This window comes from Rutidosis leptorrhynchoides, chromosome 3 (assembly GCF_046630445.1).
Source record: "Rutidosis leptorrhynchoides isolate AG116_Rl617_1_P2 chromosome 3, CSIRO_AGI_Rlap_v1, whole genome shotgun sequence".
Classification (NCBI taxonomy): Eukaryota; Viridiplantae; Streptophyta; class Magnoliopsida; order Asterales; family Asteraceae; genus Rutidosis; species Rutidosis leptorrhynchoides.
In genome coordinates this window covers 89427123-89446155 of record NC_092335.1, presented here as the reverse complement: position 1 = coordinate 89446155, position 19033 = coordinate 89427123, and the positions used below count along the sequence as shown (strand labels likewise).

At 33.2% G+C, this 19033-nt stretch overlaps 1 protein-coding gene across 1 annotated transcript; it reads left to right on the top strand.

The window, feature by feature from the left end:
• The first annotated feature begins 13837 nt into the window (after positions 1-13837).
• On the top strand, positions 13838-17672 carry LOC139896459 (MACPF domain-containing protein CAD1-like). The gene is made up of 7 exons (XM_071879103.1): positions 13838-14614; positions 14747-14985; positions 15088-15283; positions 15728-15811; positions 15904-16087; positions 16184-16347; positions 16845-17672. The coding sequence occupies exons 2-7, from the start codon at positions 14870-14872 to the stop codon at positions 17445-17447; spliced, it is 1347 nt and encodes a 448-aa protein (XP_071735204.1). The 5' UTR covers positions 13838-14614; positions 14747-14869; the 3' UTR covers positions 17448-17672.
• The last annotated feature ends 1361 nt before the right edge of the window (positions 17673-19033 follow it).

Genomic DNA, 19033 nt, shown 5'->3' with positions numbered 1-19033 from the left:
AACCTTGCGAGGGTCTTAACTGAAACCGCTCCCCAACTTGTTGCTGGGGATGTTCAAACTGTGAGCGCGGTTGAGGCATGGAAACATTTAGATTACCTGTGCCGGAACTATGTCTTGAATAGTTTGGAAAATTCTCTCTATAACGTGTACTGCACAATAAAGCCTGCCAAAGAATTATGGGAGTCTTTAGAGCGAAAGTACAAGACTAAAGATGTTGGTACCAAGAAATGGGTAGTAGCTAAATTCTTGGACTTTAAGATGGTTGACTCAAAGACTGTTATGAGTCAAATCCAAGAATTACAAGTCATTATTCATGACATATATGCAGAAAAAATGATAATCAGTGAAAGTTTCCAAGTTGCAGCTATGATTGAGAAACTGCCACCAAGCTGGGTTGATTTCAAAAATTATTTGAAACATAAGCGAAAGGAAATGACCGTTGAAGACCTTGTGGTCCGTCTTCGTATTGAGGAAGACAACAAAGTTGCTCTTAAAAGGAGCATTACCCCTGTTTCAGCAAAGGTTAATATTGTTGAACACGGTCAATCCTCAAAAGGTAGCAACCGCAAATGGAAGACTGAGAAGAGTAACAAGGGAAAAGGGTTCAAGTTTGGACCTAAAGGAGGTGTTGCCAAGAAGAAAAAGTTCTCTGGCAAATGCTTTAATTGTGACCAGCCAGGTCATCGTGCTGATCAGTGCACTAAGACAAAGAAATATACTTCTAAACAAGCTAACATGGTTGATGATGCTGACAACCTGGTTGCTATGATTTCTGACCTCAGTATCATGATTTCTAAGGTTAATCTGGTTGGTTCTAATACCAGAGAGTGGTGGGTTGATACTGGGGCTACCCGTCATGTGTGTGCTGATAAGAGCCTCTTTAACACTTTCAAAGAGGTTACTAGTGGAGATAAGCTGTTTATGGGAAACTCGGCTGCAGCTGATATCAAGGGTGAAGGAATTGTGATCCTAAAAATGACCTCTGGAAAGGAACTTACTTTGACTAATGTGTTGTATGTTCCTGAGATTCGTAAGAATCTTGTGTCTGGGTGGTTATTGAATAAGTTTGGCTTTAGACTAGTGTTTGAGTCTGATAAGGTCGTGTTGACCAAAAGTGGTGTTTATGTTGGTAAGGGTTATGCCCTTAATGGCATGTTTAAGCTAAATGCAATGGTTATTAACACTGAAGCTAATAAAACAAGTACTACTTCTGTTTATTTGCTTGAGTCTTCTAATGTGTGGCATGGTAGACTAGGTCATGTTAATTTTAATTCCATTTGTCGTTTAATTAAATTGAATTGCATACCAACGTTACACATTGACTCAAACTATAAATGTAAAACATGTGTTGAAGCCAAATTAACAAGATCATCCTTCAAATCGGTTGAACGAATAACCGAACCCCTTGATATGATTCACACTAATGTGTGTGATTTAAAATCCATTCCAATGAGGAATGGTAACAAGTACTTCATTACATTTATCGATGATAGCACGAAGTATTGTTATGTTTACTTATTGAAAAGTAAAGATGAAGCAATTGAGAAATTTATTGCTTATAAAAATGAAGTTGAGAATCAACTTGAACGGAAAATCAAGGTTGTCCGCAGTGATAGAGGTGGCGAATATGTTGCACCTTTTGCTGAATTTTGTGCGCAAAATGGCATTAGACATGAATTCACTGCACCTTACTCACCCCAATCAAATGGCACTGCTGAAAGAAAGAATAGAACTTTGAAAGAAATGGTGAATGCCATGTTGGTGAGTTCAGGTATAAGCCAGTCAATGTGGGGGGATGCCATCCTATCGGCAAACTATCTTTTAAATAAGATACCCCAAAAGAAAAGGAATGAAACCCCATACGAGTTATGGTGAAAAAGAAAACCATCATATGAGTACCTCAAAGTGTGGGGGTGCCTAGCAAAGGTAGCTGTTCCACTACCTAAGGCACAAAGGATAGGGTCAAAGACTGTTGACTGCATATTTATTGGATATGCTAAACACAGTACGGCTTATCGGTTCCTTGTGCATGAATCCAAGATTTCGGATATACATAAAGGTTCTATCATGGAATCGAGAAATGCTTCGTTCTTTGAAAATGTATTTCCGTGCATTGCAAATGAAGTTGAGACACCTCATGAAAAAGTTCATGAGGAACTAGTAGAATCTGAGGAAGAAGAGCTTGAGCTGAGACGAAGCAAAAGAGCAAGGACAGAAAAATTATTCGGTCCTGATTTTCACACTTACATGGTTGAAAATGTACCTACAACTTACCGTGAAGCGGTGTCTTCCTCTGAAGGACCTCAATGGAAGGAGGCCATTAAAAGTGAAATAGATTCTATTTTACAAAACCATACTTGGGAGTTAGTGGATCTTCCTCCGGGATGCAAGCCACTAGGTTATCGATGGATCTTCAAGAAGAAGTTAAAGCCAGATGGTACCATTGATAAGTATAAGGCAAGGTTGGTGATCAAAGGTTATAGACAACGAGAAGGTCTAGATTACTTTGATACATATTCACCGGTAACGCGAATAACCTCAATCAGGTTGGTACTTGCCATTGCCGCCATTAGAAACTTGAAAGTACATCAAATGGATGTGAAAACCGCTTTCCTAAACGGAAATCTCGAAGAAGAGATTTACATGGAACAACCCGCGGGGTTTAAAGCGCCTGGACAAGAAAGAAAAGTTTGTAAACTCGTTAAGTCCTTGTATGGACTAAAAGAAGCTCCCAAAGAATGGCACCAGAAGTTTGATCATGTCATGCTTGATTTAGGATTTAAGATCAATGAATGTGACAAGTGTGTTTATGTGAAAGACACACCAGATGGATATGTTATCCTTTGTCTATATGTAGATGATATGCTCATTGCTGGTAGTAATGAGAAGATGATTAAATCTACAAAAGACATGTTAAAATCGAAGTTAGACATGAAAGACATGGGTTTGGTAGATGTGATATTGGGGATAAAAATCACACGAACCCAAAGAGGACTTGTTCAAAGTCAAACCCATTATGTGGATAAAATTCTTGAGAAGTTCAATGCAAATGACTCTAATGCAGCTAGAACTCCCATTGACACGAGTCAACATCTAGCTAAGAACAGAGGAGAACCTGTTAACCAATTAGAGTACTCAAGAATTGTTGGCAGCTTAATGTATCTAATAAGTTGTACTCGATCCGACTTAGCATATGCTGTAAGCAAGCTAAGTAGATACACGAGTAATCCAAGTACGTCTCACTGGAGGTGTATGACAAGGTTACTTCGGTACTTAAGATATACTAGGGATTACGGGCTGCATTATAACAGATATCCTGCAGTGATCGAAGGTCATTGTGATGCAAAGTGGATATCTGATACAAATGATTCCAGAGCGACAAGTGGATATGTATTCACACTTGGAGGTGCTGCTATATCGTGGAAATCGTCTAAACAAACGGTTATTGCTAGATCCACGATGGAATCAGAATTCATCGCTTTAGACAAAGCTGGTGAAGAGGCAGAATGGCTACGTCAATTCGTTGAAGATATACCAAGATGGCCTAAGCCGGTGTCGGCCATAAGTATACATTGTGATAGCCAATCGGCAATTGGTAGAGCTCATAGCACAATGTATAATGGTAAGAATAGACATATACGACGTAGACATAATACAGTACGACAACTAATCTCTACAGGAATTATCACTATTGACTATGTGAGGTCAAAGGATAATATTGCGGATCCGCTGACAAAAGGCTTAAGCAGAGAGTTAGTGTATATGTCGTGCGTGGGAATGGGACTAAAGCCCATGAAAGGCTAAGTTTATATGAAGGAAAACCTAACTCAGTTGACTGGAGATCCCAAGATCTGAGTTCAATAGGACAACCTACTTGTATGAACTAGCGAAGTCACTGTGGGGGAGTTAATTACTAAACTAGCAACCCCTACACTTTGAAAAGGGAGTTTACTAATTAAGAGTAGACTTCCTAGTCCATTCCTATAAGTGACAAGTAAGAGGATAAGCCTATGGATTTTAATGATTCAACTGAAATAACCATGCGTGGTTAATCAGTAGCCACGCTGTGGTGAATCACCTATGTGAGAGAGAAGTGGGGTCGCTTCGAAGGGTATGGTTGGGGCACAATATTTGATAAGCTCTCGCAGAACCAGGCGAATGTTCACGACCATAACGAACATAACTATGAGGACTTGACTTTGTCAGGGAGAGTCTTGTGTGAAGCGTATTGTCGCCTACACAAACGGCAGACGAGTTCAAAGACATCATCGTCTACTCAGAGCCAGTAGACTAAGTGCGTTTCATAAGCGAAGGTTCAAAGGGTAACACCTACCTATCGTATGCAAGATTCAACTGCTGAAATTTAATCGGAAGATTGTTGTTTCTGAGAGCGATCTCCATTCATGTGGAGGATTGTTGGAAATTTTGGATAAAACAAATGGGTTTTACCAAACTTTATATGATAACGTAATACATATTAGTAGCTATTTAGTGGATTTTGTAGTCCTTGACGAGGACTTTAAAACGAGCTAAAGTGTGTCCAAAACGGATAGAATGTGAATGAGATATCGAGTCTCAATGTTGTATGTTTGATGCAAAAATATGAAAATTTAGTGGAATGCATCTTGTCCCATATAGGAGTGGAGATAAACTTATGAGAGGTATATAAGTTCTTATCTCCAAACCTATGTCAAGACCTTATGCCATATTTTACTCTAGCACCTACTCTCGTGCAGGGGGGTGCAAAAACTTGGGATTTCCTGTGATTCAATGGGCATGCCCGCACGACCTGCGGACACGAATGCAGCTCCGAAAATCTGGGCCCGTGCGAGGCCGGTTTTTGCACTACGTTTTTTATTTTGTCACTTGGTAGTGGAGTAGTTGCAGATACACCTCATTCAGATGTGGATGTTTTCCAACTTGGTGAATCAGATCCACTTCATACTGATGTAGATACCAGTAGTAAGCTGCAATTGTGAATCACATCCACTTCATACTGATGTGGATACTATGCAACTTTGTGCTATAAAATTGGAAACCAGTCTGCAGAAATAATACATAACAGAAGTACACGATTCCGTTTTCATCTCTGCTTCCGAACTTCTTTTCAGGCAAGTGTGTGTGTGTTTATGCGATTTTTTCCCCAAAAACTCAATTTTTGAGCAAATAGTGACACTGTAGCAGTTCGGGTACTGTAGCAAAATACTGTAGCAAAATACTGTAGCAAAATACTGGGTTTCAAAGCAGCTCGCTGTTTTTGCGATTTTTTCCCCAAAAACTCAATTTTTGAGCAATTTTGATCAAATTTTAAGCACATGGAAGCTACTAAAACATATATACAACCTATTTCTAACATCTATTGATGTTTTTAAACATCAAACAACAAGATTTGAGCTAATTTCTTCAAAAACTCATAAGAACACTAAAACTCAATTTTCAACAAGATTAATACATAAATCTTTGTAATACTTACCTTAAGATGATCACAAGAACACAAGGAATCGATTGCTAACTTCAATTAATCCAAAAGCTCACAAATCAAGTTAGGGTTTATGATCATGGGTGCGTTTGGTATGCGTTTGTGTGTGTGTGTTTATTTTGAGAAAATGGTAGAAGAATCCAGGACATACACTTAATATTGGGTTATAAACCCATACCCCATATCACACGGGTATTTACCAGTTATCTAATTTCTTTCGTACTTAATTTGGCAACCCTAACGGAGTCCAAATTAAATAAACCAACATGTTCTGGGACCCTTGTCACAAACTGGTCACAACACAATTATAATAAAACACTAATAAAATAATTAAAATAAAAGCACTTAAGACTAAGCACAAACCCTAAGGGCAAAATAGGCAACTTACAACTAGCTCGGGTTTTAGTCTGTTACACGGTTCAACCTTTATATTCGGTTTGATCGATTTATATTTTCAGTTTTTATAACGCATGTTGTTCATATGAATTTTATGTTTATTGTAATATCTGTATTATCAGTTTCGTATGCATATGTTCCTACAACATATACATAATAGTCATTAAACATTGTGAACAATTAGTATAGTAGGTAATTTGCTCTAACATCAAAACTTATTATTGAAAAGGTATTTTCTTTTATCAATTTTAATATATTGTTTTTTTCTCGTCTTGCATTGTTATCAATTATGTGGCCATAAATAGGTATATTAAGACTATTCATAATGGTGTTTGTGATATCACGAGCAGTTTATACACTTTTTAATCAAAAAGTGCAATCTGCATGTGATTAGGTAATATCAGTTTCTGACATTTTTAACCGTTATGTTATTTTTTTGTCGTATATTGAGTAGGAATGTAGGATGATGCGGTAAAATCTGATTAAAAATTTGATGGAAAAAAATAAACTAATAATAAAAATATATATTTATTAAAATATTAAAAATCATTGATTGATTATATATACAAATTGACGCCTCAGTTTAAATTCATCACTTAGTGACTAGCGGAAAAAAGTGACACCTTGTTAACCTCGTCACTTTTTGTCACTTTGTGTACATGTCATTTCACGGAAGAAAGTGACACACCGATATATATTGTCTAACTAAAAGCAAAACTAATCAATCGTAACAAGATATTATGTCAGTAGTAAAATTTGTTAGTCTAGCTTGGACAGGCATATTATGACACTTTTTGAGAGTACATCGTACATTAATAGTTACGGACTGGTAATTATATGCATCAAAGTACTTTTATAATAGAAATTGATGAAAATATTTTTTTTTTGGCATACCTCTCCTCACAAAGCTAGTCGATTAAGTTTAGGGCAACTATTCGGTTTTACTAATAACCTGAACAACTCATTACAAGTGAATATCTCTGATTATTAGGCGTTTAATTTTATAAGATTTTTGAATTTTGAATCTAAATACATAAACTCCACTTTGAAAGCGTAAATATAATCACTACATCATCACTTTGTAGTTGAAATTGGTGAAATTATGGATGCGTTTGATAAAATTGAATAACTAAGCATTGAATGGATTATAATTCGAATGATTCAAAGGTTCTGATTGAAGTTGTTTCTAAATGACAAAATAGCTATTTGATAATCATTTTGAACGAATAATGTATATGATGTAAAATTACCTTATTAACCTTTGACATGAATAAAAATTACAATATAGTTGTTTAATGAATGTCCTTGATATAATTTAAAAGGAGTATTACTTAAAATTTAGGTGTTAAATGGTTAACAGATAATTCTAGCATGAATGGTTCAGTTGATTTATTGTAAACGCTTTGTAATGTTAATTGTTGATTTATTTCTAGTTCCTTAGAAGGGAGCCTTTACGTTTTAATAAAACTTGTCGTTCTAAAAAAATAAAAAAATATATCTTAAATTTTTGTTTAAATATTATACTATATACTAAATATGGACAACGCCCACCAATCATATCTCACCACCTCGCCCGAAAAACACTGTAGCTACTGTAGCATTCACTGTAGCTACAGTAGCAAATTTTTTTTTTTTTCACAGTATAAATTTTTTTTCCCTTTTCCTTACCACAATGGAATATAAAATATAAATCTTTTGGGTGTTCCCTTACCACAATGGAGTATAAATATAAATACATAGATAAATAAAGTTGCTCTGTATTTTGCAACTATAAATATACATATTATGTATATCGATATACAAACAAAAATTTGAGTCGAAAAACTATATATATATATATATATATATATATATATATATATATATATATATATATATATATATATATATATATATGGGTAGGATCAAGAGGGAAGTAACCAATAAACTTTGTTCACGAACATTATAGATGAGATGAAAATATGAACATTTAGTAGAGACACTTTGTGATAAATGTTTTTATTTTGGCGGAAAAATGCTCGAAGAAGTAATATATAACACTTATCGTGTTTTTCGAGCGTATTTTGAGGTTTTAGCTATTGGGGTTTAGATATTAGGGTTTATAGAGTTTAGATATTAGGGTTTAGAAATTTAGGGTTTAGGGTTTAGATTTAGGATTTAGATTGAGTTTTTAACACGAACGATTTAGAGTTTAGGATTTAGGGTTTAGGGTTTAGGGTTTGGTGTTTTGGGTTTATTAAACATGAAAAAAAAATGTTCATATTCTTCACGAACAATATTATCTTGAATGTTATTTTTGTCAATCGTTTTCCCGCCTAAATTATAACATTCATCATGAAGTGTCTCTTCTAAATGTTCATATTTTCGTCTGATCTTGATGCCGGAAAAAAAAAAATTCAAAAAAAATGAAATTTTTTTTTTTGCTTCCCCCCGATTGGTTACTTCCCCATTGATCCTGCCGATATATATATATATATATATATATATATATATATATATATATATACACACACACACACACACACAGACACACACACACATCATAGCATAATTTTAAACAAACTAGATTAACTAAAATGAAGTTGTGTGGCTAAAAGGATTATACAACAGATCTAGAAACCTTCATTATTCCAAGTATTCATAACGAACTAATTTTAATTACCTAATTAGATATTAGACATTTAGTAGATGATAAGTACAAGAATAACAAGAAAAGAATGAGAAGGGGAATGGGGAATATGGGATGAGAGAAGGGAGAAAGAACACTGGAGAAATGAGTTACTAAATGGAAAAGTGATTTTGTTTATATAATATATAGTCTGATTAGGGTTTTTAGTAGACGGGCCAGCCCAGAGGCCCATTGGTGGGTTTTGGAGGTTAAAACGTTGGTCGAGTAATTGAACAAATGATTTCTTTGATTTTTCTTTAAAATATATAATTTGGTGTGCACAACAATACAACAACAAAACTCAATCCCACATGTATGGGTTATAGGAGAGGTGAGACGTAGATAATCCTTCATCTATCCTTGAATGAAGAAAAGTCGTTTGTCCACCCCAAGTGAAACACTCACAAAAGCAGAGAAAGTCATCTCTCTCTTTGACGGTTAGAAAGATTGCTTCCAAAGAGACGTCCGACCAATATGAAACCGAACATATACAAATATTACATACAAAATAGAAAATTTGTTTACTTTTTTAAGTATTATAAAATATTGTTATATGTTACACATCGGTCCAATATTAATAGTCTTTAGGTAAAAATACACAGTTTAAAACATTACATTCATTATATTATAATTTTTATTTACTTTACCATTTAACCACTTACTTTTACCTATATTTGTATCTTATATACAAAACGTAATGATTATTTTTATCTATTTTTGGAAGTCGACTTATAATTTACCTTATTTTATAACCCGTTTATTTATTATTGATTAAGAAAAGTATTGAAATTATATGTGTATGTGGATTTGATCTCCGTAGCGAAGCACGGACCTCCGAAACTGGTACTATATACTAAATATGGACAACGCCCACCAATCATATCTCGCCACCTCGCCCGAAAAACACTGTAGCTACTGTAGCATTCACTGTAGCTACAGTAGCAAATTTTTTTTTTTTCACAATGGAGTATAAATTTTTTTTCCCTTTTCCTTACCACAATGGAATATAAAATATAAATCTTTTGGGTGTTCCCTTACCACAATGGAGTATAAATATGTATATTTATAGTTGCAAAATACAGAGCAACTTTATACTATATACTAAATATGGACAACGCCCACCAATCATATCTCGCCACCTCGCCCGAAAAACACTATAGCTACTGTAGCAATCACTGTAGCTACAGTAGCAATTTTTTTTTTTTTTTTTTTTGGGGTTTTCCCTTACCACAATGGAGTATAAATTTTTTTTTTCCTTTCCCTTACCACAATGGAATATAAAATATAAATCTTTTGGGTTTTCCCTTACCACAATGGAGTATAAATATAAATCCATAGATAAATAAAGTTGCTCTGTATTTTGCAACTATAAATATACATATTATGTATATTGATATACAAACAAAAATTTGAGTCGAAAAACTAAATATATATATATATATATATATATATATATATATATATATATATATATATATATATATATATATATATATATATATATAGGGGTAGGATCAAGAGGGAAGTAACCAATAAACTTTGTTCACGAATATTATAGACGAGATGAAAATATGAACATTTAGTAGAGACACTTTGTGATAAATGTTTTTATTTTGGCTGGAAAATGCTCGAAGAAGTAATATATAACACTTATCGTGTTTTTCGAGCGTATTTTGAGGTTTTAGCTATTGGGGTTTAGATATTAGGGTTTATAGGGTTTAGATATTAGGGTTTAGAAATTTAGGGTTTAGGGTTTAGATTTAGAATTTAGATTGAGTTTTTAACACGAACGGTTTAGAGTTTAGGATTTAAAGTTTAGGGTTTAGGGTTTGGTGTTTTGGGTTTATTAAACATGAAGAAAAAAAACGTTCATATTCTTCACGAACAATATTATCTTGAATGTTATTTTTGTCAATCGTTTTCCCGCCTAAATAATAACATTCATCATGAAGTGTCTCTTCTAAATGTTCATATTTTCGTCTGATCTTGATGCCGAAAAAAAATTTCAAAAAAACGAAATTTTTTTTTTTTGCTTCCCCCCGATTGCTTACTTCCCCATTGATCCTGCCCATATATATATATATATATATATATATATATATATATATATATATATATATATATATATATATATATATATATATATATATATATATATATATATATATATATATATATATATATATATATATATATATATACATACATACATACATCATAGCATAAATTTAAACAAACTAGATTAACTAAAATGAAACCTTCAATATTCCAAGTATTCATAACGAACTAATTTTAATTACCTAATTAGATATTAGACATTTAGTAGATGATAAGTACAAGAATAACAAGAAAAGAATGAGAAGGGGAATGGGGAATATGGGATGAGAGAAGGGAGAAAGAACACTGGAGAAATGAGTTACTAAATGGAAAAGTGATTTTGTTTATATAATATATAGTCTGATTAGGGTTTTTAGTAGACGGGCCAGCCCAGAGGCCCATTGGTGGGTTTTGGAGGTTAAAACGTTGGTCGAGTAATTGAACAAATGATTTCTTTGATTTTTCTTTAAAATATATAATTTGGTGTGCACAACAATACAACAACAAAACTCAATCCCACATGTATGGGTTATAGGAGAGGTGAGACGTAAATAATCCTTCATCTATCCTTGAATGAAGAAAAGTCGTTTCTCCACCCCAAGTGAAACACTCACAAAAGCAGAGAAAGTCATCTCTCTCTTTGACGGTTAGAAAGATTGCTTCCAAAGAGACGTCCGACCAATATGAAACCGAACATATACAAATATTACATACAAAATAGAAAATTTGTTTACTTTTTTAAGTATTATAAAATATTGTTATATGTTACTCATCGGTCCAATATTAATAGTCTTTAGGTAAAAATACACAGTTTAAAACATTACATTCATTATATTATACTTTTTATTTACTTTACAATTTAACCACTTACTTTTACCTATATTTGTATCTTATATACAAAACGTAATGATTATTTTTATCTATTTTTAGAAGTCGACTTATAATTTACCTTATTTTATAACCCGTTTATTTATTATTGATTAAGAAAAGTATTGAAATTATATGTGTATGTGGATTTGATCTCCGTAGCGAAGCACGGACCTCCAAAACTAGTTATAAACTAAATAAAGATAACAAAAGCAAGGTTTATTGTGTCATTTTAACTCTAAACCTAAGAAGTAGTATATCTGTAAATATACTTGAATATACAATAATACAATATATTTGTATTAAAATAACCCTCGGATTTTTTAATAGTTTAAATAAATAAGTATCTAGTTTTCTTTATTCAAGACAAACTTAATTGAACCTTATTTAAAAATAAATAAATGAAAGTAATAAATGAAAGTAAATTGAAGAGCTTGTGATAAATAATATGAATTTTTAACAGCTAAATAATTATCTTATATAACAATAAGACCGATCCTAACGCGTCAAACGCATCTCGTCAACCAAGCTGGCAAGATTTGACGCCCTCTGACGCCATTAACGCAGCGTCGGAGGTGACGCCTCGACGGCGTGAGTCACCAGTGTGACGGATTCGTAACGGAGATTGAGGATGACGAGGTTTAATCTGACTGGCTGAGGCTTTTAATTTGTTTTTAATTTCGAGCTTTTCTTGAAAAATTGAAAGGCTACCTTTTTCTTGAATGGTGAATGGGTGTTTGTTCTTATGAAGAAAAAGAATGGTGAAGTCGATAGCTGCTATTTTGCTATTTAGGGTTTAAAACTCTTTTTTTTTTGGCAAAGCTCAAATTATTTTGTTTGGGTTAAAACCTAACCTTCTTTTTTATTTGGCAAAGCTCATTTTATTTTATGTTAGCAAAGTCCTTAAATATAGTTGTAATTTCAATATGTAAGTCTTTTTATATATTTCATATTATGTAGTTTATTTATTTTTATATATTTAATCAAAAAAAGAATAAAAAACTGGTGGATCCTACTCGAATTTGACACAAAAATCTGACATTTGAGTTAATGAGAGTCAAAATTTGACCTTGCCACGTCACATGCAGATTGCACTTTTTAGCTAAAGGTGCACTCTCTACGTATGACGTTACATGCATAGTTAATGGTGTTTAATAATAAATAAAAATAATAAGATGAATATTTTTTTTTCAAAATGGAGGGAGTAATAATTTAGTACTCCATCAAAAACAAAAAACGAAAACATGTGTTTTTTCATTTACGTTTTTGTATTTACAGTGAAACCTCTATAATTTAATACTCGATAAATTAATAATTTCGATAAAATTAATAATTTGTCCGGTCCCAACTTGAGACTAGTACAAAATTAGACTCCAATCAATAAAATAATAAGATAATAATTTTTTTGAAATCTCAATATAAATATATTGGTCCCGACAAAATTATAAATTAATAATTACTAAAATATTCAGAAATTCTAGGATTTTATAATAAAAAATCAATCTATAGTCACTTGTTATTTTTGTGAACTTCAAATCTATATTGAGTTCATTAATGTGTGAATGTACGTACATGGAAATTTTTGAATGTCGATACATTAATTTGAGAGTTGCTCACTAATATAAGCTAATTTATTAATTTATCGATATAGATGAATATTCATTTGAGTCCATAAATTAAGTTGAGATTCAAGGGACCAATGAGAGCGCGACATGTGTCGCGAAAATCACATGTGATTGAAAAAAAATTCAAAAATTTTTTTTCGAAAATTTTTTTTTATATATTTTTTTAATTTTTTATTTTTTTACAATCACATGTGATTTACCTGCACAATCACATGTGATTGGATTTGCCATTAATCACATGTGATTGACATGAATAATCACATATAATTTTTAAAAAAAAAATTAGAAAAAAAAATTTTAAAAAAAAAATTAGAAAAAAAAATTTCGGGAAAAAAAATTTCAAAAATTTTTTTTTTCGAATTTTTTTTCCCAATCACATGTGATTTTCGCGCCACATGTCGCGTTCTTATTGGTCCCTTTGTTTTCAAGCAAATTTATGGATGTAAGTGATTACAACTCTATCGATATAATAGTAACTCGCTAAATTAATAAAATATCTCGATCCCAACACTATTAATTTATAGAGGTTTTACTGTATTACTTTCTCCATGTCAAATATATTGTCTCTAAAAAAATTTTAGTTTAAGAAAAACTACATGACACATATTAAATTATTATTAAATTAAAAAAATAATAATTAAAAGATTAAATTTATAATGAAAATATTTGGCAAAATACTAAAATTCTCAATAGTCAATGGCCGTGTTTTGGACTCAATACTGTTGGAAACCTATGTAGCCAAGATTACTTTGCAATTTCAGAGAAAAATTCAGAGAAATTGACTGTGGTACAAGACTTTATCAGTTCAATCAATCAAGATGATTTAGATATCTGGCTATTATTCTTTTTAATCACATCAAGATAAGTTCTTTTTTATATTTGAATCTCGAGATGATTGGTTGGTAAATCTTGAATCTTTTTTTCGCTATTACAGTTCTTTTTTATATAAGAACCCTAATCTTTGTTGCTGATTTAGTGTAAGAATCCTATTCCAAGAAAAAAGGTTTAATTTATAGGTTATTTAGGGTATTGGGTATTTCAAAGATTGTATAGTTCTTGTTGGGGTTTTGATTTTCCCCCAAATTGACGTTGAATTATTTCAATTAGCCCTAAATTAAAAAGGGTTTATGAGTTTATCTGACAATCAGTTTTCTAAGTGGTTTGAAAAATTGGAAATTTGGGGGTTTTGATTGAGAATTGGATTTTGTGTTGGATATTGATGTGATGGAGGAAAATGCAGCAGCTTTGCATACTGCTAAGAATTCGGTGCAGGCGTTGGGTAAGGGTTTTGATATAAATTTCGATACGAGGTTGTTATATTGTAAAGGAGTGGCAGGTTCAAAAGTTGTTGAGATTGATGAAGAACACAAAAGGGATCTTTGGGTATATGATAATTTGGTTGTGCCAAATGTATCAAGGGATATAGAAAATTCTCAAGAACCGGTTAATCGTAATAGTTCCGGAGTTTGCAATTATCATGAGGTATACTTTTAATCACAATTAACTTTCAGCTGTTCATGTTACAAAATGAAATTACATTGTTGACAATGATTAATCATGAATCGCGTATACGTATTAACTTCCTCTTAATGAACTTAATAATTATAATTGCAGATGGTTGAGTATTTTAACAAGAGAGCTAACTTATCGTGAAACGTTCCTCTCGGTAGTTTTAATGCTGCGTATAGCTTTACGGGATCGAAACATATAGATTCAGCAGCCACCAAAACCCTTTGTATGGATGGTTATTTCATCCCACTTGCTAAATTTGAGCTCACAAAATCCTCTTTAGTGTTGCAAGAAAATGTTAAACGAGCAGTCCCTACATCGTGGGACCCCCCAGCCTTAGCGAGGTATACAAATTGTTTTTGTGTCAAGTATTAAAATAGTTGAGTTGCTTTGATCTAATATTATCACTGACGTTTTTTTTTTTTTCTTAATTTTTTCCGTGATAGTTTTATTGAGACTTTCGGGACTCATGTTATAACATCGGTTACAATTGGTGGTAAAGATGTTATATACGTTAAACAACACTTATCGTCCCCATTGTCGACTGTCGAGATAAAAAATTATGTTCAAGATATAGGAAACCAAAGGTTCACCAATACTGAAAACCTTACTGATTCGGGTCTTTTGAGATACAAGGAAAAGGCTAGTTTTCTTGAACTGTTCCTTAATTATTCCGGTTGTTGATTATTGCTAGAGGTGGCTATATGGGTGGGTTGAGTAATGATCAAAACGAGTACTTTTTGGTCTTTTAGTACAGTTTGAAGCAGACCAGGTCGGGCTGAGTTGACCCACCATTATTTTTTCTAACTAGTTTTTCACTCAATGTGTTTGTTATGACTATAACTTTGTATTACCGAATTAAACAATTTAGCAAGTTGTATGCATTTAAAATATGCTTTGGACTACTTGTTACATGTTCGGCGAATTTGACCCGTTTTAGATATACACAGCAATCCAATTCTGACACATTTAATCTTAGTTTATTTATATATATTTATTTATTTATTTGTAATGGAGCATTTACATATGCTTGAAGTTATGAGTTAATGTTATGTTAATTCGACCCGTTTCTTGTTTTTTTTACAGGGTGGTGACCCATCTTTGTTCAGTAGCCAAGGGATATACCCTCAACCCACAAGTGGATCCTCGCTTGGTGGAAAAGCAAAGGAAGTATGTACGACTGTTTGCTTTGTATATTTCATTCAAACAGTAACATTAAATTAATTCCATTATTTATTTAATTTTTATTTTATGCTATGCAGGATGTAACTGTTATATTCATCAGAAGGGGTGGAGATGATTTGGAGCAAAGCCATACTCAATGGGAAAAAACCGTAAAATACTCCCCAGACGTAATCTGCATGCAATTTGTTCCTATTATATCTCTTTTAGATGGATTACCTGGAAAGGAACATTTGACTCGGGCTATAAGCGTTTATCTTGAATGTAAGACTTCTTGTTTTATTTATTAAAATATATTTTTTTCATTGGGAGTTGTATTCTTATAATTTGTTTATTGTGTTGTATCTGTTTGGTGCACAGACAAGCCTCAGATTGAAGAGCTGAGATATTTTCTCGAGTTCCAGGTGCCAAGAGTGTGGGCCCCGTTACAAGATCGTCTTCCGGGCCATCAAAGAAAGGAATCAGTTTGTCCATCTTTACAATTTAGCATGATGGGCCAAAAGCTTTACGTTTCGCAAGATCAGGTACGCGTCTTTCGTTAAAATTTTTCGTTTTTCTTTAGCTGCACGATCAACAACATCAAATTAGTTCTTTTTTTACCCGGAAATAGTTACGCCAATATCAGTCCATTTACATGGAAATGAATCTATTTTGTGTTTGTGTTTCTGTCAAATGGGTATAAAATGGGCAATGGTAAATGGATCGAAGAGATGAAATGGGTCGTCTAAGAGCTGCCAAATACTTACAACATCATACATTCCTAGATCTTCTAATTAAGAAAATAATTTATATGATTTGTAATTAAGTTAAGTTTTCTGAAAAATTCTGATGCTTTGATCATTTACAAAGCTAAAAAAACTGGACAAATATGTAATGTTGGGTGGGGGCCGACCCATTTAACCTGTACATGAAAATTACTGGTTTTATATTCATGTAACCACAACATTTATTACTGTTTTTTCTTTTATTTATAGTAATTAAGAAGAATGATTGTGCATTGGTTACTTGTATGCGTGTATAGATATCAGTGGGACGAAAACCAGTGACGGGGATTCGATTATGCTTAGAAGGTTCAAAAAATAACCGATTATGCATCCATCTTCAACACTTGCAGTCCCTTCCTAAGGTCCTTCGTCCATATTGGGACACACATGTAGCCATCGGTGCTCCCAAGTGGTTAGGACCCGAGGAACAAGATAGCCGATGGTTCGAGCCAGTCAAGTGGAAAAACTTTTCTCATGTTAGCAGTGCACCAATCGAGAGCCCTGAGGCCTTTACTGTTGACTCGTGCGGGGTCCATATAGTCACTGGTGGCCAGCTCGGTGTATGGGATTTTGGATCGAGAAATGTACTTTACATGAAACTTTTATATTCCCGGCTGCCTGGTTGCACCGTTCGAAGATCTTTGTGGGACCACTCTCCAAATGAAAAGTCAACACGGTCAACTGGTGATTCGAGTTCAGGTTCGGGGAGTAGTAATAAGTTGGCGAAATTTGTCGATACGACAGAGATGATTAAGGGGCCCGCAGATCCACCGGGTCACTGGGTGGTTACCGGAGGTAAGCTTGGGGTTGAGAAAGGGAAGATTGTATTGAGACTCAAGTATTCTCTCCTAAACTATTGAGTGTGGTTATGTTGGTAAAAAAAGTTGTGTAATCTGGTACCGGGCCGGGTCAGCCCAAGTTGGGCCGGGCTGGGTCATGGGTGTATCATTTTGGATTTTTTTTTTTCCTTTTTAATTTGGTTAGGAATGTTTTAAATTTTGTAGAAATTTCAAATATTTTGTTGTCAAGGTACGTGTTATGGATGTATCGTTGATCTATATATCATAAGGTACGTGTTATGGATGTATCGTTGATCTATATATCATATTAATTTTGTTTCGACACCTTGTACATGTAACAATTTAAACGGGTAAAATTTAAAATCTTGGATACAATATAGTCAACATCGTAATCACTTGAGGTGTTCTAAATTACATAAAGTTCAAGAAGACAACTTAAGGTATAATCTCAGAACAATATTTCTTAGAATTATTTGAACACATTTTAAAGGTACCAAGCTTAAAATGTTAAAATTCGAGGTTGAATTTCTTTTTCTTCCGTCACTTCATGTGATCCTTAAAGTGAGGCGCTGACCATTGACATATGATTTGTATATATACTTTCTGTGACATTATAGCTTGTTGTACGTATTACTTGTAATCGTAATTGCAACTGTAATCACTCTTTCCTACAAGAGTTCACAATTTTACTCTCCAATTTTACGTTGAGGAGACATATATTGTTGATACCGCGTAAACTCCAATATTAAATAGATAATGATTATCACTTATTGGTTCTATTTTTGAGTCAATAGCAATCGTCGATTTATTGATGTCTTGACTGCTGTTAGTCTAAATTGAATTTCAGGCAGGATTTAAAATTCATGAAAATTTGATTCTACCATTTTCATGACGTCTCAATTTTATTTTTAGTTTTATTTTACTATTTTATTTTTTAAAAAAAATTCCCACTTATTGGCCGGAGATCTACTCAGAAGAAATCTCTTTATTCGTGGAATAGAGAGAGATATGATTTTCTCTACTTTTGAGAGTGTTTCACTCTAGGTGGAAAAATGACTTGTTTTATTCTCGGATAAGGGAATGATTGTCTACATCTCACCTCCCTCATACACCACTCATGTACGGTGGAGTGTAATATTAAATGGGAATTTTTGCTTGTATACTTTAACATTTAATTAATTATTTAATATAGTGGGTCCCAATTTTTATGAGGAAGTATGTCATTGTTGGTAGTGTTTAATCAAAGGTTAGTCATTAGAAGGAAGTGCTGATGTGGCGTTGATGTGACAGCTAGTCCCGAGGAGGAAATATGTCATTGTTTTGAGCACTCTTACACTCCTTCGTCCTGTAATATGCAAAAGAAAGAAACGGAGGAGGGCGATGAGGTGAGGGCGGAAGCAGGGCTAGCCAGGACTAATTGCTGCCATTGGCGTCCTTAAAGGTTAAGAGAAGGACGGGCGAGAAGATACAACTGTTAGTAGCACTCTTACCATGAAATTATTATATTATTGAGAAAATTAGATTGTCAAATTTTCTTTTTGTATCATATTTTGAGATAGTTCAAAGCCTCAAACTACAATAGGAACTTTTAGGTCCTATTAATAGGAGAAAAAAATTAAATTGTCACATATTCTTTTTGTATCATA

Bases quoted from the DNA above. Each gene is read 5' to 3' on its own strand.
- LOC139896459 (XM_071879103.1), top strand. From the start codon at position 14,870: ATGGATGGTTATTTCATCCCACTTGCTAAATTTGAGCTCACAAAATCC. The intron at 15,812-15,903 runs GTATGTACGACT...TATGCTATGCAG, and splicing joins TTGGTGGAAAAGCAAAGGAA to GATGTAACTGTTATATTCAT. The intron at 16,348-16,844 runs GTACGCGTCTTT...ATGCGTGTATAG, and splicing joins TTTACGTTTCGCAAGATCAG to ATATCAGTGGGACGAAAACC.